Below are 26,535 nucleotides of genomic sequence, written 5' to 3' on the forward strand. Positions count from 1 at the left end.
CATGTGTTACATGATATTTTGTCCTATGAGGGTTTTCAGACAGTGTTTTTTTACAAACAATTCAACAATTGAATTTAGGTCTCTATAGAGCCCAGAAGGGTTAGATACCAAAAAACAGCAAACAATTTTAAGGAAGACAGGATAAGACTACATATTTTTATGGGAGAGGAATAACATTAAAAAAATGTTTAAAATTTGGCTGGCTAATAAAGATAGTATATTTGTAGGGGTGTTTCTGGAAGGAGTAAACCTAGATAGTCCTAAACTACATGAAATTCGAAGGTACCGTTATATGTGGGCTATTCTTAAAAATATATTTTGTGGGGGTATAAAAAAATTTATTAGTTATATTAAAAAATGAAGCTAAAACCTCCAAAAACCCAGAATTTGAAAAGAGGAATTATAGCTGATTCAGTTGGAATTTTTGGTAAAAACAATAGGTTCTGAACGAATTATTTCGATATGTTTATAAAAAAATCCCAAAATTTAAAAAGGGAGGACATTTGCCTTCTCCAGATTGTTAAATTATTTTTGCAAAATTTGTCTGTTGCAAATAGCAACAAAGATTCTCTGCCAATGTTTTTAAGACAGGATGGAGCGATACTATTTTTTAATTTAACGGGTTTGAACTAATCTTGGCATACTTCGCATAGCTTGTATCAATTTCCGTTTCTAAACTTCATTTATTATATTACAAAATATTCTGATAGTACATATTTCATTTGGCTTTGAGGAATTTTATTTTTACTATTATTTGATTATGTGTCCATTATTAATTTATTTTTAAGTTTTATAAAGAATGATTTTTAGAACATATTTCGTTTATTGTAAATAAAACTTATTATTTGTTATTAACATATTTAATCCACTATTTTGTTGTGCTCGACGCATAGTGTGTTTTCACTTGGGCCACTCATGGCTATTGTTGTTGTATTTGTATTTCTTTTGTTTTTGTCGTTTCTGTCATTTGCCTGTTTCTAAGGCGTTATTGACGTTTTTGCACAGGGACGTGAAATTATTTAATTTAATTAACGCTGAGGATAGATAATATTTTGCTTCACTTTAAAAAATATTTAACTTGGAAATGGATTTGAAATATATTTAAGAATTTTAATATTATGAATCTTTTACACAAAAATATGTTACTTTTACGAAAATTATTATTTCTATATGTTTTATTCTTATTCTGGATTGTTGTGTTTTATTTAGATTTTTATTATTTTGTTTTAACATTCACCTTGTTTTATTTATTTTTTAACGTTTTTATTTTGCAATGCGTTTTTATTATTTTTTATAGAATTATTATTATTATTTGTTTTCAATTCAACTTTTTTATTTTTAATGTTTTTATTTCTTTTATTCCGATTTTTATTATTTTGTTTTTAAATTCGATTTTTTCATTTATTTTGTAAGGCATTTTTATACATTCAATGATTATAATTTGTGTTTAAAATTATTTTTCAATTATTTTGTATGTGTTTTTTTTTTTCAAAACAATATTGAAAATTTCTATGTGGAATACAATTTTATATTTTTTGTTCTTTATTAATAATTATTATATATTAATTTTAAATTATTAAAATGCTTTTTTTGTATTTATTTTTTAAATTTTAGATAAGTATATTGTAAATTTTCTTGCAATAATAAATTATTATATTTAGAGACTATTTTGGTCGGTCTAATGTTGTTATGAAGTTTTTTTAAATTAAATGTTTTATTTATTTATTTAACATACTCCTATTTATTATTTTTTATAATTGCAATACTTTCGGTTTTATTAAAAATTAATTAAGATTTTGTATTAAACACCATGTTTTTGATTTTCTTTGAAAGTATTGATTTATATTATTTTTATTTTTTTTTTTACTTTTTTTAACATATTATATTTTCAATTTTGTTTAACTTTTTTATTAATTATTAAATGTTAGAAATTAATTATATATTTTTTATTTTATTTTTATTATATTTTTAGAATTAATTTTTAAATTGTATTATTTTAATTTATTTATTTAATTGTAAGAATATTTATTTTTTTTATTTTTTATTTTTTTATGTTTATGTTTTAATGAAATTTATAAGTAGTAAATGTTGTAGATATTTTCACCACATATTTTTCTCCAATTATTATATTTGCATTCCAAAAATTAAAGAATGTTTTTAAAAAATTTTAAATATTAATTAATTTTTAGTAATTTTTAAAATGTATTATTTTAATTTATTTGTTTAATTTTTAGAATATTTAGATTTTTGTTATATATTTTTTATTTTTATATTTTATTTTTTTTTATATTTAGATATTGTATACAATCTTTAAAATATTTTTTTTTTCGAATTCACTTTTAGTAATTTTTAAATTTTGTTACTTTAATTAAATTATTTAATTGTGAGAATATTTAGATTTTTTATTTTTCATATTTCTGGTTACAAGATTTTAGGTGCGTTTCTTATATTGATTTCACTTTACGGCATTTTAATATATATTTATATTATATATTTATTATAAGCAATTTCATCTTCATTTAATTTTTCGTAAGAGGTTTTAAAAAATTATTATTTTTGAAATTATCCTGTTTTATTGTTAATCAATATAACGTTAGTTTTTAACGATTTTTAAAATATCTGATGTTTTTCTGAAAAAAAATTTTTTTCTGTAAACTTTTTAATTGTGTTTATTTCATTTATTTGATTTAAAATTTTTATAATTAATTATTATATTTTAAACTGATTTTTTTAAAATATTTTTTATTTCTGTTTATCAAATTTTAGGTCAAATTTATATATTTATATTATATATTTATTTTAAACAATTTTTTCGTGGCTTAATTATTCGTATAATGTTTCAAAAAATTATTATTTTTGACATATTTGAGAATTATCCGTTTTTATGTATATCAAATATTACGTTAGTTTTTAACGGATTTTAAAATAACTGATGTTTTTTATTTAAAAATAAAATATTTATTTTTTTCACTAAAAATTTATTTTAATTTTATTTTAAATATTTATTTTTATACTTTAAACTGTTTTTTTTATCATTTTTTTTTTATTTTTGTTTATTAATTTTTAGATGAGTTTCATATACCGATTTAGTTTTATGGGCTTTTAAATAATTAACTGGATATATTTATTAAGAAAATTATCTTGATTTAAATATTCTAAAGGTGTTTCAAAAATTATTCCTTTTTTATTGTTATCAAATATTACATTAGTTTTTAATGATTTTAAAAACAGCTGATGTTTTTTTATTAAAAAATAAAGTATTTATCTTTTCTCTAATATTTTCAATTGCATTTATTTCATTTATTTTATTTTGAATTTTTATAATTAATTATTATATTTTAAACTGATTTTTTTATTATATTTATTATATAGTTATTATTTTTGTTTGTTAAATTTTAGGTGAGTGTCGTATACCGATTTAATTGTATGGCATGTTAAGTAATTAATGTATTTATTTACAAAAAAAAAAAAAAAAAAAAATATATATATATATATATATATATATATATATATATATATATATATATATATATATATATATATATATATATATATATATATATATATATATATATATATATGTATATATTTTTTTAATTTTTTTATTATTTATTATTATTTTTAACATATTTACAAATTAAAAGGATAATTTTATTTGTTATCAAACATTCTTTTTTTCGATTTTATGTTATGACCTTTGAGTTAATCCATAATTAATTATTTAATTATTTTATTGACATTTTTTTCAATTAATTTTTGATAATTTCATTTTTTATTTCACTTTCTTTTTCACTTTCAGTTTTCTTTAAATAAAAAATTTAATTATTTTCCATTATTGATTTATGTATGTTTTCATGGCAATTACATAAACTTTTACAACACTTATATTTTCCTTACACGAAAATGTTCTTCTTTATTATTTATATTTATTTAACAAAGAGATTTGTTAATTATCCTTTTTTTGTTGCACCATATTTTTTTGGTTGGTGTTTCAATTCGATTTCACAATTGTATTTCAATTTTAATTATAAAATTTTAAATTTTCATTTATTTCACATCTGCCCTCCGCCGTAGTAGGCCTGTGTTTTTTTTCAGTGAAATTTTTATTACGAATGGGTTCTTTACATATTTTTTTGTCTAATATTTGCGAAAACTTTCGGAAAACTGAAAACATTGGCAAAGCTTTTCCTACCTTCATGTGGCAGAAATGTTTCAACATTTCGTTGCCTTTTTTTTCTGTTTCTTCTTCTTCGTCGTCATTTTGGTTGTCCGCGGTGGTTGTGGTTATGTTTTGCTTACACTTGTGTGCGAGTGTGTGAGCGGGGGTATGTGTGTGTTCAATGTAGAATAATTAATATAATATTGTTATTAACAAAAAAAAAAAAAAAAAAAAAAATGGGAAAACATTAAGTTATTTTTCTCTTCTTTGCCTTCTTTAATGAGACTATGCCAGGGTGGAGGGTCACTCAGTCTGCATTGAAGAATTTGCACCACCAACCCAGACCAAGAACAAAACAAGATGGACAGACGGCCAGTCCGTCAGACAATCAAACAAACAAAACAAGAAATACAAATCATGTGCAAGAATTTTGAGTATTTTGCGCGTAATTTTATTTTGTTTATATTTCAGTCGAGGTGTGCGAGTACTTGCCCTTCTCACCCAGACCTTCAGACATGGCGAGATCCACTTTACGGTGATCTTGAAATATTGACGTTTTCAAGTTTCTTGCATTTTGTACATTTTTAAAAAATAAGAAAGGAAAAAAAATCCGAAATTTAAAATTTGGGTCTCAGAAATTTGTGGCGGGATTCCCGACCTCTATCCTTGTTTTTGAAACCGAAATTAACAATTTTTGTCGGATTACCTCCAAATCACTTCTAGACACTTTCAAATTCATCATTTTCGAGGCAAGTTATGAACGGAACTGAAAACTTTTGAAACATTTCAGAACATTTTATGTTTTGCCAGCTCGAGTAGAAAAACGTAGAAAAATATACAAAAAAAAAAAAAAAAAAATTGTTAAACAATTGCATTATTCCATAACAAAATAAGTTTATTTACTCTTTATTTTGTGTGAAACTATAAAAATTCAAATATTTGTTTGAAAAATAAAGCGGTTTTATGTTTGGCGATGGATTGGGAGCATATTTCAAAAATAGACTTTCGAAAAGAGCTCTTCATTCAAGCAGGTGGTATATATATACCAAACCATATGTGAGGAAGCAGGAAAGTTGGAACTCTTAAATTTGGAATATGTACCAAAGGATTTTAGGAAAATCGCAAAAACAGAAATTCGTACTACAGCGGTACGAAAATTATTAAAAGGTACTAAATATGGCACCCTTTGAATTTGAGGAAGCAGTACAGCTGGAACTCTTAAATTTGGAATGAGGGTCACTGATGTCAGATGTATAATAGGGCTTTTTGGAAATTCACACTAAAAGTGTACGAAAAGTACTAAAATGTACTACTACTACTGTGGACGGTTAGAGCTAAAAACTTTAAATTTGGAATGGGTTGAAGAGTGGAGTCGATGTAAGGAGGTACTTTTGGAAGTGTGTACTCATGGATATGAAAAGTACAAAACGGTACTAATTTTAGTACCATTGGAATTTGGGAAATAATTAACGGACTGATAGACTATCAATTTCTTGAGAATCTTGAAATTTTGGGTGAGGGTCACTCGTAGTTAGATAAAGCTGGGTTTTTGAAAATTCGTACTTGAACGGTACGAAAAGTATTAAAAGGTACTAAATATGCTAGCTAATGGATTTGAGGAAGCAGCACAGCTAAAAATTTTAAATTTAGAATGAGGGTCACTGATAGAGTGTATGATAGCTGTACCAAAGGGTTTTTGTAAATTCTCATTATAAGTGTACGAAAAGTACTAAAATGTACTACATTTGGTTCCATTTAGAATCATGTGAACGGTTCGACTTAAAAACATGAAATTAGGAATGGGAATCATGGGTTGAGGAGTAGAGTCGATGTTAGGAAGTACTTTTGGAAGTGTGTAATCATGTATTCGAAAAGTACAAAAAGGTACTAAATTTAGTACCATTTGAATTTGGAGAAACGGATGGAGCTGGAATAACAAAAATTCAAAATTAACATTATAGGCCGAGTGTAGGATTGGGATTGGGAGGAAGTTTTTGGAAATTTGTACTTATTTGTGCACGAAAAGTACTAAATGTTACTAAATTTGTTACAATTTCGATTTGGTTGAACCGATAAAGCTGGACTACTGAAATTGAGAAATAATTACTGAAATTGACAAATAATATTGCTATTGGATTCTAGGACTGAGGAATGCTGGTAGTTTTGCAAAATTCGTACTTATATGTACTAAATGGTACTAAATTTTGATATAATTTAAATTTTGGGAGTTGGAATCCCGAAATTTGGAAATTAAATTTCTATTGGATTGTATGATGTAGATAGTTACGAAAAATGGTACTTAAGTGTACTGAATGGTACTAAATTCGGTACAATTTAAATCGTGTGAGAACCAATACAGGGTGAGATAAAAAAAACTGCAACAAAGTCGAACATCATAATTTTTAAATTTTTCTTTAAACTTTATTGAACGAAAGCAAAAAATGTCGGACGTAGCATCCAATTTTAGAATAAGTTTAGATTAGTTCGAATTGATCACCTTTGGCACGAATTGCGGCCTTCAAACGGCCAATGAAACCGTCACACGCTGCCCGAATGTTGCTCTGCGGTATTTTGTCCAATTCCCGGTGAAGCGCTTGCTTGAGGTGATCGACACTTTGGTATTTTTAGTGTCAACCTTGATTTCCAAAATACTTCAGACACAATTGTCCAACGGATTGGTATCCGGAGATTTTGGTGGCCATTGTGCGCTGGAAGTGAAGCAATGAACCTCATTTTGTAACCATTCTTGGGTGGCGCGTGCTGAGTGCGACAGGCCTGAGTCCTGTTGGAACGTCCAAGGTCTGCGGCCAAAATGTTTGCGTGCCCAAGGCTTTAAGGCAACCTCCAGAATATTTTCGCGGTAATATTCGGCATTTATACTGATGCCACAGTCGATTAATACAAGCGGAGAGCGACCATCGGCTGTTACGGCAGCCCACACCGTCACCATGGTCGGCGCTTGAGTTCTGGTGGCCAACCGAAGGTGCACATTTTCAGCTGACCTCTTTGGCAAGTAAACACGATCATTTTGTTTGTTTACAAACTGCTGGACAACTGTGGCGAATGTTTTCTCATCGGAGAAAACCAAATTCGTCAGTTCAACAATTTCGGCCAAGCAAAGCAACTCTTTAGCTCTTTTTAGTCTATTTACTGTTCTTTCCGTTGCGGTGTAAGTTCTTGCACTTTTTGGAATTTCAATGGCTTTACCCCGAGCGCCTTTTTTCAATATTTGCCGAATGGAAAATTGCGATATGTTCAGCTCACGAGCCATTTTTCGTCCACTGCGACGCGGGTCTCGATCAAGCCGCTTCTTTACTTTTCGAACCATTTCTGCTGATGTTGCTGTTTTCTTCCGTCCACTTCCTTGACGTCGGGCTACGCTATGGTACGAGACACAAAAGATTTATACACAATAAAATGCTGGAGTGCTCTAACGATAGCCACTTTTCCAGCCAAATATAAAGAAATCAGCCAATCACGCTTGAATTCCATCACGAATAACTTTTTTTCTGGAAAATTCTCACCAAAATGCTTTTGTACGCTTGTAAACCATATAATGAGCTGTCACTGTAATAATTTTAACAGCTGTCGGACGAGTGGCTTAGAAATGACAGCAGTCTGTATTTGGTTGCAGTTTTCTCATCTTACCCTGTATATATAGAGACCAGCTGGCGGGCCAGTGGGCCCTCTATGTGGGTCCTACCACTGGCCCGCAAGCTGGTCTCTATATATATAGAGGTCCCACTGGCCCGCCAGCTGGTCTCTATATTTATAGAGGACCCACTGGCCCGCCAGCTGGTCTATCTATAAATTTAGATTTTTTCCCCTTGAAATTAACTACGCCCTTGGGCTTCTTTTTAGATATTAGATAAAGAGACTTGTTAGTCTAGATAAAGAGACCAATGACCCGCCATTGACATGTGAGTTGGTCTAGATATAGAGACCCACTGACTCGCCAGCTGGTCTAGATAAAGAGACCCATTGCCCGTCAGCTGGTCTAGATATAAAGACCCACTGGCTCACCAGCTGGTCTAGATTTAGAGACCTACTGGCCCGTCAGCTGGCCTACATAGTTCAGATAAAGAGACCAATGACCCGCCAGTTGGTCTAGGTATGGAGACCCACTGGCCCGCCAGCTGGTCTAGATATAGAGACCCACTGGTCCGCCAGCTGTTCTAGATAAAGAGACCAATGGCTCGCCAGCTGGTTTATGTATAAATTTTGATTTTTGGTCCCCCCTGAAATAAACTACGCCCTTGGGTTTCATTTTAGAGACTTTCCTAAAATTGTCATCTTTGACCCTTCCCCTGTAATATTAGGTATAGAGACCAATGACCTGATATTAGGTATAGAGACCAATGACCAGACCAACTGGGTCTAGATATATAGAGACCTACTGGCCCGCCAGCTGTTCTAGATAAAGAGACCAATGGCCCTTTAGCTGGTCTATCTATAAATTATGACTTTTTTTCCCTTGAAATTAACTACGCCCTTGGGTTTCTTATTAGAAACTTCCCACCTTTGACCCTTCCCCTATCATTCTTAAAAATCCCTGATCCCTTTCAAAATCTCTGCCCCTAAAATATATTTCAGCACTGTCTTTTATTTCAATTTTTCATTTCATGGCCACCACTGGCCAGCAGGTCTCTTTCTCATGGCAGCCAACCTGACCTCCTTCAATTACCACCAAGAATTCTTTACAATTATGCGCCCTTCGCATTCATATGATTTGTGTTTTTTAACAAAAACAACAAAAAAACATAATAATTAGCAAAACAACAAAAAATGCGGAAAAGCAATAGTGAAGAAGAAAATAAATAATTTTTCTCTTTGTTTATGAAAATTAAAAAAAAAAAACAACAACAACCAAAAGTTCTCTGCCCATCCATCCGCAGCTTTTCGTGTTAATGTTGATGATGATTGGGTGTTGAAATAGTCGGCGGAATCCCTCGGTTAGACATCAAAAAGGCGGACATAGTTTCTCGACATCTAATACGATTATAATGCTTAAGTGGAAAGTGCCAAACCTCACCTCCTCCAAAGGCCCCTAAAAAGCCTATTATCATGTGCTCTATGTTGTTGTTGCTATTAACATTAACAATTTGCATATTGTTGTGGCTAAGCAAAAGTGTTAAAATTGCCATGTTTTGAGGAATTTGTTTTAACAATTCCAAAGTCCAGGCATTTTCTTCCTTTCTGTGTTGTTTTTGTTGTTTTGCTTTGTTTACGGCTTCCATTCTAAGCGGGTAACAATGTGAGGGAGCACTCTGCTGACTGATGTCCGCACACCTTTTTCCCAAAATACGTCATTTGAATAGCCATTGGGGGCAATGTTAGTGGTTAAACACTTTCTACATGAAAAGTGGTCGGTTTTGTGATTTTGGTCAATTTGGGGATTTTAAAAGTGGTCGAATATTTAAATCCAAAAACCCAAATAAAATCACAACAAAATCAATTTCTATATCCCAGACAAGAATTAAAGGCCTATTTGTTATGAAAAAAGCGTCACATGGCAACCCTACTACCCTACTACCTCTCAGGAGTGATAGTAGTGGATTTAAATTGAATTCATTTCTTAAATGAATTTACTGAAAAAGATTCTACCTAGACTATAATAATATAACAAGATAGTGGTGATCAGGGCCATGGGGTGGCTGGCCACCAGAGATAAAAATGCCGGTTATCATTTACAGACAGGCAGACAGACACACACATACCCAAAGATTACATTCTTATGGACCAACAGAGATTGAAATAGCTTTACAGGTATATCGTTTAGTGTTTGAGAATTGTTAATTGAAATATAAACAAAATTTATTTATGGATGATATGGTCTACCCCTTTTTTCCTTTGTAATTTTGCCACCCATCCTTTCGCAGAATTCCGAACGCGAATAAACATTTGTTTTTCTGTGAAAAAAAAAAAAAAACAAAATGACAAAAGAAAATCCAGGTGGTAAACCATGAAGAAGAACACGAACTCTAGGGCATGTGGTGTGTGCACTAAGAGGGGTCGATTGGGTGGATCTTCAATGAGCGATAATTTTTTTTAAGTTCAGTTTACATATTAACCTTTACATTCTATAAATAGTACGACTTGTGTCATTTATTTTCGAACTGTGGGTAATAAATTTATTTCAATGAACATTGTTATTTCGACAATTTCCATCCCTGCACATAATTAAGGAACCTATTATTTTCATTTTTTTAAGTGTTTCAAAATAAATGTCATGAAAATGTTTATTTTTAAGTAGGCCCACTTCAACGATGTAACCACTTGTCATAAGTTCTCAATGATGTTAAGATCAGGACTACATGATGGTCATTCCAGGACTCTCAAGAGATTTTTAATAAACCATTACTTCACATGGCGGTATGTGTGCTTCGGATCGTTATTCTGCCAAAGTATCCATGTGAGAAGAATTGTCCACACTATCCTCAACCTTTCTTCTGGTAAAGGTCCGTCGCCTCTTGATGACATAGCACCCCAAAGCATAATGGATCCACTGTCATGTTTAAAAGTAGCACGGCTATATTTTGGATTGTACCCAGTGCACTTAGGGCGACGTACATATATTTCCCATCTGGAGAGACTCTTTTGATCTTTGTTACATCGGAAAATATTACCAGTTTCTATTTTTTTGGAAAATTCTAAACGTAGCTTTCGATTTCGTTCTGACGATAATGGACTTTTCCAAGAAAATTGTCGTTCTTTTGAATGGGATAACTCGAAGTGATAAGGAGGTCTTAATATGCCGGTACTGCCTATTTTCGAAACTGACTTAGCACTGACAAAAATATTTTGATTTGTAAACTTTGCACAAAATCGAATGATCTTTTGTATTTTTGTGAGGTAAATTGTCTTCTTTGAAAATGTTGACCCTTTCTGGTGGTTCTACCAGAAGGAGTAGACTAATGTTGACCATCTCTGAACTCGATGTAAGTTTGACTCCCTTCGAGAGTTATCGTGCGCACCAGCTCGACAGACAGACGGACGGACACCTCTAAATCGACTCCAAATGTCCCGAACGGACAAACTTTCCTAGGGTCTAAAACCCTATTTCGCCTATATACCCTCTTCATTAGAATATCATTGATTAAGTGAGCAACAATTTCGTCCTAAGCATTTGCGAAGAATAATTCCCAAATTTTTCATTATACCTTCAGCCATATGACTTCAGTCATACGTTTGATACGGTCAAAACGTGCCTCATCGAAATAACGGTTTTAGACCCTAGGTCTCTTTGGACCTAATACGTTTCAGGACATTTGAAGTCGATCTAGCGATGTCCGTCCGTCTGTCTGGCTGGCTAGTGCGCACTATAACTCTCGAAGGAGTTATATATTTATTAATACAAAGTCTGGTGTGAAGATAGAATATATCGGTCCATTCATTCTGGTACCTCAGTCCGTCCGGTAATACAAGTTTAGAAAACCTAATATGGTTATCTCATTTGTTGTTCAGATACTGCGTAATACAATTTGAAGTTTAATTCAGAAATAACCATTTCAAGTTGAAGACAGAAAATTGCGGCTCATGTCCGACATCTGTATCTCGATTTAATCTACTTTGTATCTTAGAGTGACAAACCGAAGCTAACTCAATTAATTGAAAATTCCAACATTTCTCAAAAAATGTAGTTATCCTTTCTGTGTGTGAAATCTGAAAACATCAACATATTGCAGCTGCATCTGTCCTTCAAACCAGTTTTTTTCAGGCAAGGAATATTAGTTCGTCGTTAGGGTTTTCTAAACACTAGGAATCTTTTAAGTCCGTAGTAGGAATGTCTTTGCAAAAAATACGAAGTTAATGAGGAAAATGACAAATTTTCCCAAAACTAAGTATTTTGTTCATAGAATTGTTGAGGTATTAAAATCCAGGTAAATATTGTTGCCTCAACTATGTATTGCAGTTCCATCTGTCCTCCAAATCAGGTTTTTAGACATGGAATATCCGTTCATTGTTTGCTAAAGATTGTTGCCCCAACTATGTATTACAGCTCCATCTATCCTTTAAACTTGTTTTTTAGTCAAGGAATATCAGTTCGTCGTTAGGGTTTTTTAAGCATGAGGAATCTTTTGAGACCGTGGTAGGATTATCTTTGCAAAAAATACTTAGTTTATGAGGAAAATGACAACTTTTCCTAAAACTAAGGATTTTTTTTTCATAGAAATTTAAGCTATTGAAATCCAGGTAAAGGTTGTTGCCTCAACTATGTATTGCAACTCCATCTGTCCTCCAAACCAGTTTTTAGACAAGAAATATCAGCACATAGTTAGGGTTTCCTTAATATTAGGAATTTTTTAAGCCCATAGTAGGAATATCTTTTCAAAAAATTTGTAGCACGTCGTAGGGTTTCCTAAATATTAGGAATCTTTTGAGATCTTAGTAGAAATATCTTTGCAGGAAACATGTAGTTAATGAGGAAAATGAAAACATTTCCTAAAACTAATTATTTTGTTCATAGAAATTTTGAGGTATTGAAATCCAGGTAAAAATTGCAACTCCATCTGTCCTCCAATGCAGTCATTAGGACTTTCTAAACATGAGGAATCTTTTGAGACCGAGGTAGGAATATCTTTGTAAGAATTACGTAGTTAATATGGAAAATGAAAACTTTTCCTAAAACTAAGGAATTTTTTTCATAGAAATTTTGAGGTATTGGAATGCAGGTAAAGATTGTTGTCTCAACTATGTATTGCAACTCCATCTGTCCTTCAAACCAGGTTTTTAGACAAGGAATATCAATTCGTCGTAAAGGTGAATCTTTTGGGTCCGTTGTAGGAATATTTTTGCAAGAAATACGAAGTGAATGAGGAGTATGACAACTTTTCCTAAAATTAGGTATTTTTTCATAAAAATTTTCAAGATTAAAACACCAGCAGAGGTGAATGTCTTTGCTAAGTATTACCACTCCATCTAGATGAAAAGATATTATCCATGAAGCCAGATACACAAAATCCATCTTTATCTCACTCCTATTCAACTTTGGTGTTGCACAAACGTTATCTAAATTGCTTCACTTCAAGTATAGATGGCGCTTTTGTCACACATACTTTTAGAACACTTAAAATGGTTGTCCAAATTTAATTCTGAGATTATCCGAGGAGATACACTATTTTCACACAAAAATCGATGTTGTTTTCAAAATCCACATTCGTTTTTTCTTAAGGACTAGCAAACATGCAAATCAAATAATGCAGATAATTTTGTTTTTTTTTTTTTGGTAATGCTTACTACAGTATCAATATATCCAAAGGGATCATCATCGTCCGAGGATGAATCCGAATCGCGACCGTGTTCAGCTGGCGGTGGGCAAGGATAAAATGCCTGCGATTTGACACGGGTCGGGCGTTGGGCATGTCTTAGCTCTTCCTCCATTGATGTGGTACTGGAGCGGCGTTGGCGCAGATCTCGTATGAATTTCTCAAAATCAGCCCATTCGGAATCGACCAGTTCGACATTTTCCTCACCGAACTCCTCGTCATGAATGATACGTTCGATGGCGACTTGCTTTTGATCGGCGCGTTCCCGATTGCGTTCTTTGTCGCGAAAATAGACCATGGTCGGCGGTTAATTAGTTTTCGATTTTGACGTGGCAAACGCGAGTGAAAGTGAGCGATGAAGCAGCGGGGAGAGAGGCTTTGGCGTTTTTAGTTGATATAAATGACAATTCTCCGTTTTTTTTGTTAAATAATTTTCGTTTTGTTGTTGTTTCTTTTGTAATGAATTTGTTATTGTTTTTTAGAGCAAAACAATAAATTAAAGATCACGGCAAAACATTTGTTTCGAACATTTCCATCAATGAAATCGATCGTTTGGCGTTTTTTTTTATTTTTTTTTTCGGGTTGTTGATGAATAAAAATGATGTCAATTTAGAATTTTGACAGCTATTAAACGAAATGAGAACCCGTCGAAGTCTTCAATTCCGGCCGAATGGGGGGGGGTTAAATTTCGTTTGCGTTTTTTAATTGAAATTTTCGTTTGCGTCACTTAATGGCTTGACAATAACAAATTCCGTGTCAGCTAATGGACATTTTATTGAAAAAATCTTCACAATATTTGTAGCCTTCTTCTTTTTTTCGAATTCAATTTTTTTTCTAAGAAAATAAAGAACGATTTTCGTTTTCCAGAGAATCTTTTAATCCGCTCAACGTTTCCGACTCAACTGCGGTCTCTACTTAAAAAATTTATTTCTTAACTAAATCAAGCTTAATTGTATTTGCTCGCAGCCATCGCCACTTCTGGACATCCAACGCCGACCCCCACCCTCGGTCACGGCTTAAAGAAATGTCTTCCGAACGAAATTTCATTCAATTCAATTGAGTTTAAACTCAAAATGTGCCTCAGCAGCAGCAGCATCTTCTCGAGGTTTTTTTGGGGGAATTGATGGAATGGATATGGCATGGCATGCCATACCCATGGTGGTGGCGACGAAAGGGTCCGGTATAATAATTAGGGTAAATGCCATTAAAAAAAAGACAGAGCAAAGCTTATAAACTGATTTTCAATAGTCAATTAGATGGTGTTAATGATAATAGCAGTAAAATATTAACACTTTTTTTTGTTATGTTATGATGGCGCTGAGAGATGTGTAGATTAGGGTGTAACGCTATTTATTTTCGTAAACAGAAAAGTGCTAACAATCTCAAATTTTAAATTGGGATAAGACATATTTTTAATATGGGACATGTAATTGAAAATAAAAGTCGACTTTTTATACCCTCAGCCATAGATCGACACCAAATGTCGTGAAACGGATTTGGTCCAAAGAGACCTAGGATCTAAAATCGTTATTATTGTGAGGCACGTTTTCGTCGTATCAAATGATATATATACCCTCTGTAGCCATATGGCTGAGGGTATAATAATATATATTTATACTATGCTAACAAAAATATCCAGTAGATTATGAAAGAAGAGCTAAAAGAAGGAGACACCAATGTCGGCGTTTTGAACCTTTACATCTAAAAGAAAGAGATTTTCAGATGACTGTCTGGCTGGTGCGCACGATAACTCTCGAAGGAAGTACCCAATTTGGTCCAAACCTGGTACATCGTAATATTATTACCAAACTTAGATCGAGTTCGGAGATGGGCAATATCGCAATCAACAAGGTCAACATTTTCAAAGAAAATAATTTACTGCACAGAAAAAGAAAGGGTAATCCGATTTTACTCAAACTTTGAAAATTATAATATCAGTGCTAGTTCAGGTGCGAAAATATAAATCCACTAAATCTGGTACCTCCTCCACAAAGGGTCAAAATTTTGAATAATTATAAATCTTATAAAATGTAATCTAAGAGTCCAATTGTCTTCAAATGTAATGTATCGATCCACTCCTTCTGGTACCTCCCCCACAAAGCGTCAAAATTTTTAATAGCCATGAAGCTAATAAAGCTCGATATCAACATCCCTTTTTTATTCAGACTTGGGAAATCTCAATATTTTTATTAACACAAGATTTTTTAGAAAGATGGCAGATATCGGACCATTTCTTCTGGTACCTACCCAACAAAGGGCCAAACATTTTAATATTCATGAAGCTCTTAAAACACGAAATTAACCTTCGATTCCATTCAGACTTGGCACATCTCAATACTTCTATTTGCACATGATCTGTTATAAAAATGGTAGAGATCGGATCATTTCTTCAGGTCCTCCCCCACAAAGGGTCAAAATTTTGAATATCCATTAAGCTCATAAAACACAAAATTAAACTTCCGATTCCATTCAGACTTGGTACATCTCAATATTTCCATTAACACAAGATCTGTTATAAATATGGTGGAGATCGGACCATCCCTTCTGATACCTCCCCCATAAAGGTTCAAAGTTTTGAATAACTAAAACGTTTATAACATCCGAATTAAGCATCCGGTCCTCTTCATATTTCACACATCCCATTATTTTTGCTAACAGAAGATCTGTTGTGAAAATGGAATATATAGGCACACTCCTTCTGGTACCTCTCCCACAAAGGGTCACAATTTTGAATATCCATGAAGCTCATAAAACGCAAAATTAACATTCGATCACATTTAGACTTGGTACATCTTAATATATCCATTAACACAGGATCTGTTATCAAGATGGTAAAAATAGTACCATTCCTTCTGGTAACTCCACCGCAAAGGGTCAAAGCGGAATAATCAAAATGATCATAAAATTCGAAATACGCCTCCGCTTCTCTTCAAATTTCACACATCACAATAGTTTTATTAACCCAAGGTCTAGTGTGAAGATGGGATATATCGGTCCACTTCTTCAGGTACCTCCCCCACAAAGGGTCAACATTTTGAATATTCATGAAGCTTATAAAACACGAAATTAACATCCGATTCTATTCACACTAAGCACATCTCAATATTTTCATCAAAACAGGATTTGTTATAAAGATGGTAGAGATCGCACAATTTCTTCTGGTACCTCCCCCACATAGGTTTTAGATTTTGAAAAACAAAACGCTCAAAGAAACCAAAATAAGCATCCAACTCTCTTCAAATTTCCCACATCCAAACATTTTTGCTAAAATTTAGCAGTGAGAGATTCTCTCAGCTCCGCACTTAAAATGTCAAGTTATTTATGAAATTATGAGGCACCGTAATATGAGGCCTATGCTAAATACCGGAACAGTGTTGCTAAGTTTTAGCATTTAGAGATTATACCTACTCAGAACTCTAAATGTGAAGTTACACATGATTTGGTTTAAACTTGTGGTTAAAACATTCAGAAATCAGGAAATAACACTATGTGACGGGGCTATACCGAAACTTGGACCTATATGTCCCATTTTAATACCAACAAGTAAAAAAGCTGTAAGTTCAGCCAGGCCGAACCTTGTATACCCTCCACCATTTGGAACGAATTTGGCAATTTTCAAAAAATAAAAACCGTTAAAAATACGACGACGTGGACCTGCATAGGCAACTTTTATCATAATATTCAAATGCGAAACTTGAAAATAAAAATTGGTGGATTATGTAGCTAAAATCATCAAAATACCGAATATCGGGAGGTACCGTTATATGAGGGCTATACGAAAATGTGGACCTGCACAGACAATATAGGCATAGGCTGGAGTATCCATTACGAACTTCAAATTCTAAATTTGAAAGAAATTCGGAGAATCATCGAAATACCGAATGTCGGGAGGTACCGTTATATGGCGGCTATACGAAAACATTGACACATACATACAATATTTCGCACCACGAACTAGGACCCATTATGACCTACCAAATACTAATTATACCCTAAACCACATAGTGGTAAGGGTATTATGTCTTTGTGCATTTCTTTGTAACATGGAGAAGGAAGCGAGATAGACCCATAGTTACTTTTGAGGATCTCCATAGAATCACTTTCTGAGTTGATTTATGTATGTCAGTCCGTCCGTCTGTCCATGTATTCTTGTGAACAAAATGCAGGTCGCATTTATTATCCGATTGAGATGAACAACATTTGTTTGGCGCAAGGACGAACCCTATTGAAATTGGAGATAATTGGTCAAAATTTAGATATAGCTCCCATATATATATTCGTCCGATTTGCCTTTTATAGTGCACCAAACGTGTAATATCAGCCCGAATAGTATGGAATTTTGCACATACAACCAAATTAGGCCTGAAAATAAGTATGCAAAATTTAATCGAAATCGGTTCAGATATAGCTATAGCTCCATATATATTGTTCATCCGATTTGTCATTTTTGTCCTCCGCAGCCATAATATGCACTCTGTAACATCCATTTTTGGGGAAATATATCAAATGCAGCTTAGAAATATATTTGCTAAATTTTATCGAGATCGTTTCAGATTTGGATATAGCTCCCATATATGTAACTTCGGCAATTACGACTGAATTTAGTCTAGAAGCTAGTATGTCTAATTTGGTGAAGATCGGTTCAGATATAGCTATAGCTCCCATATATGTTGTTCATCCGATTTGTTATATTGTCACCCTTTTCCGAAATATGCACTCTGTAATACAACGATATTCAGGGAAATATATCAAATACAGCTCAGAAATATCTTTGCCAAATTTTATCGAGATCAGTTCCGATTTGGATATAGCTCCCATATGTTTCTTTATCCGATTTCAAATTAATTGTGCACCAAATGGGCAATACAAGTCCGAATTTAAAAGATACAAGTGCTTCGGCATATTTAGTCTTTTGAACTATAAATTATAATTAAAATCATGGCGTGTCTGATTGAATTCTCCCATAAAAACTATTAATTTTTATGTGGAGCTCTACTAAATTGGCAAAGTGGTGTAGGGTATCATAAAGTTGGTCCCGCTCGACTTTAGGACTTTCTTTACTGTTTTTTTTTTTTTTGTAATTCTGTTAAAATCTTATATCCGTTATATTGGGGTCTAAACGAAGACGTGGACCTACGTAGGCAACATTTGTCATAAGCCATTATAATATTCAAATACGAAACTTGAAAAAAAATCCGGTGGATAATGTAGCTAAAATTATCAAAGTACCAAATAAAGGGAGGTAGCGTTATATCGGGGTCTTTACGAAGATCTAGACCTGCATAGATAATTTTCTGTCACAGGCTATAGTACCTATTAGAAAATTCTAATACGAAATTTAAAACAATTTCGGAGACTAAATTCGTCAAAATGCCGAATATAGGGAGGTACTAATATATTTGGCCTATACGAAGACCTGGACCTGCATAGACAGTTTTCTGGCATAGACTGTAGTTCCTATTACGAACTCTAAATATTAAATTTCCAACAACTCCGGTGGATAATGTCGCTAAAATCATCAACATGCCGAATTTTGGGAGGTACGGTTTTTGGAGACTATACGAAGACGTTTCAAATCATGTTAGAGTTTCAAATAATGTTAAAAATCATATGTAAGGCCGTGTAAATAAGCTTTTGCTAAGCTTGTATTATTTTGCATCACTTCATAACACCCTTATATCTTCTTAAAAAAACAACTGCGTTATTAAATACCATTGTTGTTGCTCCGAATTTTCAATGATAATTGATTCAAAAATAAGCGAATATCCTAAAATATGGAAATTTTGTAAAGAAGATATTCGATAAACAATACAACCCCGACGAACAGAGCGAAAAATAACAAATCCATTGTTGATTCATTTAATTGACTTGAACTTAACAGATTTAGCGCCGTTTTATTTTTGGCATCGAGTGAAAAAAACATCGAAATTTGTTATCTTTGGTTGTTAATTTGTATTAAAATAAAATGTGTGTGTGTGTGTGTGTGTGTGTGCGTTTATATCGATTGGGTGAGAGAACTACCTTTGTACAAAAATTTGATCGTCGGCGTAGAAAGAGTCAATTTTTTGCAGAACTAATATGCCCCGATTCATATCTTCTGTCTAGGAAAAGATTTTTGAGTTTTTACTTCTTAACTCAAAGGCTAGATGATAGGAAAGCTATAGCGAATTTTTGATGAACATTATTAAAGGAGTAGAATATCAAAAATAAAAGCTCATTATTCCTTGGATACTTTTTGGTTTGCTTGAAAAATATAAATCGACCAAAATCCAAGACTAAAGGTTAATTTAACCTCATGTAATTAAGAGTCATATGTTATATGACTTTTTCGCGTGATCCCAAAAACTATTAAGGCTATCAAGGCACTATCAAATTTTTATGGAATTTTCCACAACCTACACTGGCTATTGGATAGTGAAATTAAAAGCAAATTCGGAAAAAAGCTAAATTAGCTAAGAACAAAAAAATTTTATGTTTTTATGGTACATATTAAATATACTAATTTTTTTTGTTCACAGACTCAGGTGTGCTGATGCGGGAGATTTTAATTTAAAACTGAAAACATGTTAAATAATGGAACTAGAGATTTCTAAAATTTGATGGAGATTATTTTTGTCTTTGACGTCATCCTTCTAAAGTGATGCTTTATGGGAGAATTTTGCATAGACTCGAATAAAGTACAGATTTAAACCTAAAACCAGTAAAGAAAGTCTTAAAGTCGGGCGGGCCGACTTTATGATACCCTACACCACTTTGCTAATTTAGTAGAGCTCCGCATAACAATTAAACGTTTTTATGGGAGAATTCAATCAGACACGCTATGATCATAATAATAATAAAAAGTTCAAAAGACTAAATATGCCGAAGAATTTGTATCTTTTAAATTCGGACGTGTATTGCCCATTTGGTCGGATGAAGTTATGTATGGGAGCTATATCCAAATCTGAACCGATCTTGATAAAATTTGGCAAAGATATTTCTGAACTGTATTTGATATATTTCCCTGAATATCGTTGTTACGGAGTGCATATTACGGCTGTGGGTAACAAATATAACAAATCGGATGAACGATATATATGGGAGCTACAGCTACATATATCTGAACCGATCTTCACCAAATTTGACATACAAGCTTCTGGACTCAATTCGGTGGTAAGTGCCAAATTCCGTCCCATTTGGACAAATATTAGACGTTTGGTGCACAATAAAAGATAAATCGGACGAAGTTATATATGGGAGATATATCCAAATCTGAACCGATCTCGATAAAATTTGGCAAAGATATTTCTGAGCTGTATTTGAAATATTTCCCCAAATATTGTTGTTACGGAGTGCATATTACTGCTGTGGGTAACAAATATAACAAATCGGATGAACGATATATATAGGAGCTACAGCTACATATATCTGAACCGATCTTCACCAAATTTTACATACAAGCTTCTGGACTCAATTCGGTTATAAGTGCCAAATTTCATCCCATTTGGGTAAATATTAGACGTTTGGTGCACAATAAAAGGTAAATCGGATGAAGTTATATATATTGGAGCTACAGCTATATCTGAACCGATTTCGATCAAATTTGGCATACTTATTTGTGGACCTAATTTGGTTGTATGTGCAAAATTCCATACTATTTGGGCTGATATTAAACGTTTGGTGCACAATAACAGGCAAATCGGACGAAGATATATGTATATGGGAGCTATTTCTAAATTTTGACCGATTATCTCTAATTTTAATAGGGTTCGTCCTTCGGCCAAACAAATAATTTGTGCAAAATATCATCTGGATCGGGTAATAAATGCGAACTGTACTTTGTTCACAAAAATACATGGACAGACGGGCGGACGGACAGACAGACGGACGGACGGATATGCATAAATCGACTCAGAATGTGATTCTATGCAGATCTTCAAAAGGAACTATCGGTCTATCTCGTTTCCTTTTGCCTGTTACCAACAAATGCACAAAGACATAATACCCTGACCACCTTGTGGTTTAGGGTATAATGAGTTTTTTATATCCTACAACACTATGTGCTGGGGGTATTCTAAGTTTGATTGGGCCAAAAATTATGAAACACCAAGAAATATTAGTTTCCCACATAGGAAAGTATATATGGATCTTCCTTTCTCGCCGAGCTGAGTCGATCTAGCTATGTATGTCCGTCGGTTTGTCCGTCTGTCCATGTTAATTTGTAATCACTCTAGAGATCGCAATTATGGCCCGATCTTCACGAAATTTAGAATGGAGGTGGGGCTAGAACCGGAATAGAAGCCTATTGCTTTTGGAGATAATCGCATAATATTTAGGGGTTGAAATGGACCAAAAACTGAATACCCTCCACCATTTGATATAAATTTGAAAATTTCAAAAAAAAAAATAAATAAAATCCGTTAAAAATTCTGTTAAAATTTTATAAACATCGAATGTAGCCGTAGGATCAATACGACGACGTGGACCTGCATAGGAAACTTTTGTCACAAGCTATTACAATATATAAGTGCGAAACTTGAAAAAAATCCGTTTATAATGTAGCTAAAATCATCAAAATACCGAATATAGGTGGGTACCATAGGTGTTATAAATCGTGGACCTGCACAGACAATTTTCTGGCATAAACTGTAGTATCCATTACGAACTTCAAATACCAAATTTGAAATGATTCCGGTAAATAATGTCGCTAAAATCAGCAAAATACCGAATATCAGGCGGTACCGTTATATGGGGACTATACCAAAACTTGGACCTACATGGCCAATTTTAAATACCAAAAGTCCTGCAGACATATTTATTGGGATGTGGTAAGTTTGGAAATAATTGGATGCTAATTTCGCGTTTTATTTGCTTCATGGTAATTCAAAATTTTGACCCTTTGTGTGAGAGGTACATAGTGGGGTGGGTCGATATTATCCATTTTCAGGTCTTGTGTTAGTCAAAACATTTGGATGTGTTAAATTTAAATAGAGTTGTAAGTATTCAAAATTTTTACCATTATAGTGGGGGAGGGTGAATCAGAAGGGGTGGACCGATATGTCCCATCTTTCCAGCAGATCTTATGTAAGTAGAAATAATGGGATGGGGTGAAAAATGAAGAGAACTGGAGACTTAGTTCGGATTTTATGATCGTTTTGGTTATTCAAAACGTTGACCCTTAGTGGAAGAGGTACCAGAATAAATGGTCCGATTTCTACCATTTTTATAACAGATCCTTTGTTGATGAAAGTATTGATATGTACCAAGTCTGAGCGGAATCGAATGTAAATTTCGCGTTTTATGAGCTTCATGGATATTCCAAATTTTTACCCTTTGTGGGGGAGGTACCAAAAAGAGTGGTCCGATATATTCCATCTTCCCACTAGACCTTGGGTTAATAAAACTATTGTGATATTTTATATTTGAGGACAATCGGACCCTTACATCATATTTTATAAAAGTTATAATTATTTAAAATATTGGCCCTTTGTGGGGAAGGTACTTGATGGAGTGGACATGACCTAGTACTGACGCAAATATTGAGATTTGCAAAGTTGCAGCAAAATCGGATGATCCTTTCTCGTTCTGTGCAGTAAAATATTTTCTTTGAAAATTTCGATCTTTTGTGGGGGAGGCACCAGAAGGAGTGGTCCGATATTGCCCATCTCCGAACTCGATTTAAGTTTGAAAATAATATTTCGATGTACCAAGTTTGAAGCGAATTGGATGCTCCCTTCTAGAGTTATCGTGAGCACCAGCCAGTCATCCATACAGACGGACAGACACCCCTAGATCGCCTCCTGAAACGGAGCAAAATAGAATGATCCTTTCTCGTTCTGTGCAGTAAAATGTTTTCTTTGAAATTTTCGACTTTTGTGGGGGAGGCACCAGAAGAAGCGGTCCGATATTGCTCATCTCCGAACTAGATCTAAGTTTGATAATAATATAACAATGTACCAAGTGTGGATCGAATAGGTTGCTCCATTCGAGAATTATCGTGAGCACCAGCCAGTCATCCAGACAGACGGACGGACACCCCCAGATCGCCTCAAAATGTCCAGAAATGGATTTGATCCCCAGAGACCTAGGGTATAAAACCGTTATTTCGATGAGACACGTTTTGACCGTCTCAAATGTTTTACACCCTCTCTATCCATATGCCTGAGAATATAATAAAATTTGTCGCACAGTGTTACAAGGAGTGCCCAGAAGTATGCTATAAAAGTGCCAATGTGTAAAAAAATCTTGAACGAAATAGGGGGACGAATTGCGTTCGTTACCTGCAACTATTGCTTAGTAACAGGAATCCCGCTTTGATCTGAAATCTGAATAGCAACCCTCGTATTACACTTCGTTGCCAGCCAATAATCATCTCATAACTCTCATAACCCATAGATCTTTAACCTCTCACCAAGAAGAAAAAAGAACAAAGCTACAAAAAATTGTCTAAGCGTCTTTGACAAATATATTATCTAAGACAGGGGCGTGGAGGAGATCACTTAGGTGGGATGAGAAAACATCAAAACGGAATCAAAGATGTATTCTCCTTATATAACTTAAAGCCTCTAAGTAAATTAAAGAATATTTTTTGTAAGATATTCCTTGTGCCATTGCTATTTTACTACGCCCCTGCTTTGGCTTTCTTACATCCAAACACAATGTCTAATTAAATACCCCCCCTATATCTATGAGAATATCACATTTCTCTGGCAGAATATTTTTGTCTCGAAGTTGTCGTTGCTTTTTTGTTTCAATTTTATTGCTAAGTTGAATGAAATCCATTAGAAGCGTAGCTTGAGTAAATATACAGTACATAACTACATATATATATATATATATATATATATATGTGTGTGTGTGTGCGGCTTCTTGTCAATGAGTGAGTGAGTTCGTTCATCTAATGAATGCCGGTCTAGCTTTCCGGTCAATTTCAACGTTTTATTCGCTGATTGGAAATGTGTAACAGTCATTAACTGTGAGTGAGGTATTTTTCTAAGATCTTCTTATTTCTTCTCCTCTGGGGGGCCTTGAGTGAGTGAGTGTAAATAACGACTCAAAAATTGCCACTCAATTTTTATATGTGGATAAATGTTTATCGGTGTGTGTTTTAGAGAAAAGATGAAAGGGTTTTTTTGTCTCGATCTGGGAATAGAAGAGAGGGGTGTCTAGGTAGCTATTTGTTGCTGTATTTGTAAAGGCGCCCCCTGATCACATTGTGTGTGTGTGAGGTGCTAAGTGCTCTCCGTACAAAATACTTTGAGTAGATAATAAATAATATTAAGGTTTAATTTTATTGACTTCATTAACTTAACCATTTAACGTTGCGGTGGGTGTAAAGTTACACGGAGGGAAATATTGTGGGTTTTCAGTTTTATCGAATATTTCTTAAGTAAGATGAAAAGTTTTCCTTGGTTAATTATCAGATATTTACCTTTGGGATTAGTCACACGTGAACCTTTTTTTCCACGTTTATCTTAAGAATTTTATAGCATACTTTTAGGCTTCTAAGAAATACTTTATTGCATCAGTATAAATTTTTATAGTATAAGTATAGTATAAATAGAGAAAAAGTTTATAATATAGTATTGTATAGCGGGGACTTACATCGAAAGGTATTTCGAAACGATTTCGAAGGACCCAAGCTTTAAAACATCCACTTTAACAAAACACTAACAAAAACTATGAACCTTATTTGAATGCGTATTATGGCTTTGGGCTAGTCAAAATTTGGGAATCGATAAATCGATAAATTCTTTACCTCTAGTACTAAATAACATTAAAAAGTATTTATCTGAGCAATAGATATATCCAATTTGGGCTGATATTACGTGTATGGTAGACAGTAACAGTAAAATCTAATGAATATACCGAAGGTATATAAAAATCTGAAAAGATCTTTGGTTGAATTATTTTCGAACTGTATCAAATATCATTGTTGTCGAGTGTATATTACGTATGTGAAGGACTTTAGCATAAAATCGGATAAGGGAGCCAAATTTGAAGTACTTGCTTCTAGGCTGAATTCAGCCGGAATTGCCAATATTCAGTTCATTTGGGCTGATATTAGCCATTTGGTGGACAATAAACCTAATATCGGATTAAGATATATATTTGAGTTATATCCAAATCTGATCCGGGGTATTTCTGGGGTATATCTGGTGCCAAAGATCAATGCTGTGGAGTGTATATTACGCATGTGAGGGACTTAAAACCCCAAATCGGATGAAACATATATATGGGAGCTATAGCCATATCTGAACCGATTTTTACCAAATTTATAGTATTTGTTTCTAGGATGAATTAAACCGTATGTGTCACAATTCAGGTCATTTGGACTGATATTAGTCATTTTGTGCTCAATTAACCAGAAATCGGACAAAGATATACATGGAAGCTATATCTTAATTTGAACCGATTCTCACCAATTTCAATAGGGCTCGTGCTTGGGCCAAACAAAAAAATGTTTGGAAAATTTCATTTCAATCGGATAATAAATGCGACCTGTATTTTGTTCACAAAAAACATTGAAGGACGGACTGACATGCATAAATCGACTCAGAAAGTGAGTCTATGAAGAGAGACCCAACCAGCGTTTGCTTTAAGATTAAACATCGTTTCTTTGATGTTTTCAATATCATAGGGCGGATGAATGATGTCATTACTAATACGCCCCAATCGGGTATTTACATACTTCTTGTCTTTCTCAATTTACTTATTCATGCTTTTTGAATAAAATTTTGACCTTTTTTTTTTTTTTGGGGGGGGGGATGGGTAGTACATATCAGAAGGATTTGGCTGATAGATTCCCTATTCACATCGTGTCTTCCCACCAGAGCTCGTGTTGGTTCAAATATTGGGATGAGTCCGATTTAAAGAGAATCGGATGTTTATTTCGTTTTTATTTTCTTAATGGAATCGGATGTTAATTTCGCGTTTTATGAGCTTCACGGAGTGGACCGATACATTCCATTTTTACACCAGGTCTTGTGTTAGTAGAAATATTGGGATGCATAAAATTCGAATAAAATCGAGAGGTTTTTCGCAAATTAGAAGAGATATATTTATTCAAAATCTTGACACGTTGTGGGGGAGGTACCAGATAGAGTCGATCGATATATCCCATTTTTACAT

The 26,535-nt window shown here is 33.4% G+C and overlaps 1 protein-coding gene across 6 annotated transcripts in view; it reads right to left on the minus strand.

The window, feature by feature from the left end:
* Positions 1-26,535, minus strand: part of LOC131806464 (chloride channel protein 2-like) — a 112,306-nt gene that overhangs the window by 47,555 nt on the left and 38,216 nt on the right. Inside the window, exon 1 of one of the 6 annotated variants that reach the window (XM_059130553.1) lies at positions 13,397-14,340. The exons of 2 other annotated variants lie outside the window; for them this stretch is intronic. In XM_059130553.1, coding sequence (XP_058986536.1) covers positions 13,397-13,723 — 327 coding nt within the window. In that variant the 5' untranslated portion in view covers positions 13,724-14,340. Of the gene's footprint in view, positions 1-13,396; positions 14,341-26,535 lie in introns of those variants that run through there. 3 more of the 6 variants (XM_059130559.1, XM_059130560.1, XM_059130558.1) reach the window with 3 other exon arrangements.

Source organism: Musca domestica, unplaced genomic scaffold (assembly GCF_030504385.1).
Source record: "Musca domestica strain aabys unplaced genomic scaffold, Musca_domestica.polishedcontigs.V.1.1 76, whole genome shotgun sequence".
In the NCBI taxonomy this organism is placed as follows: domain Eukaryota; kingdom Metazoa; phylum Arthropoda; class Insecta; order Diptera; family Muscidae; genus Musca; species Musca domestica.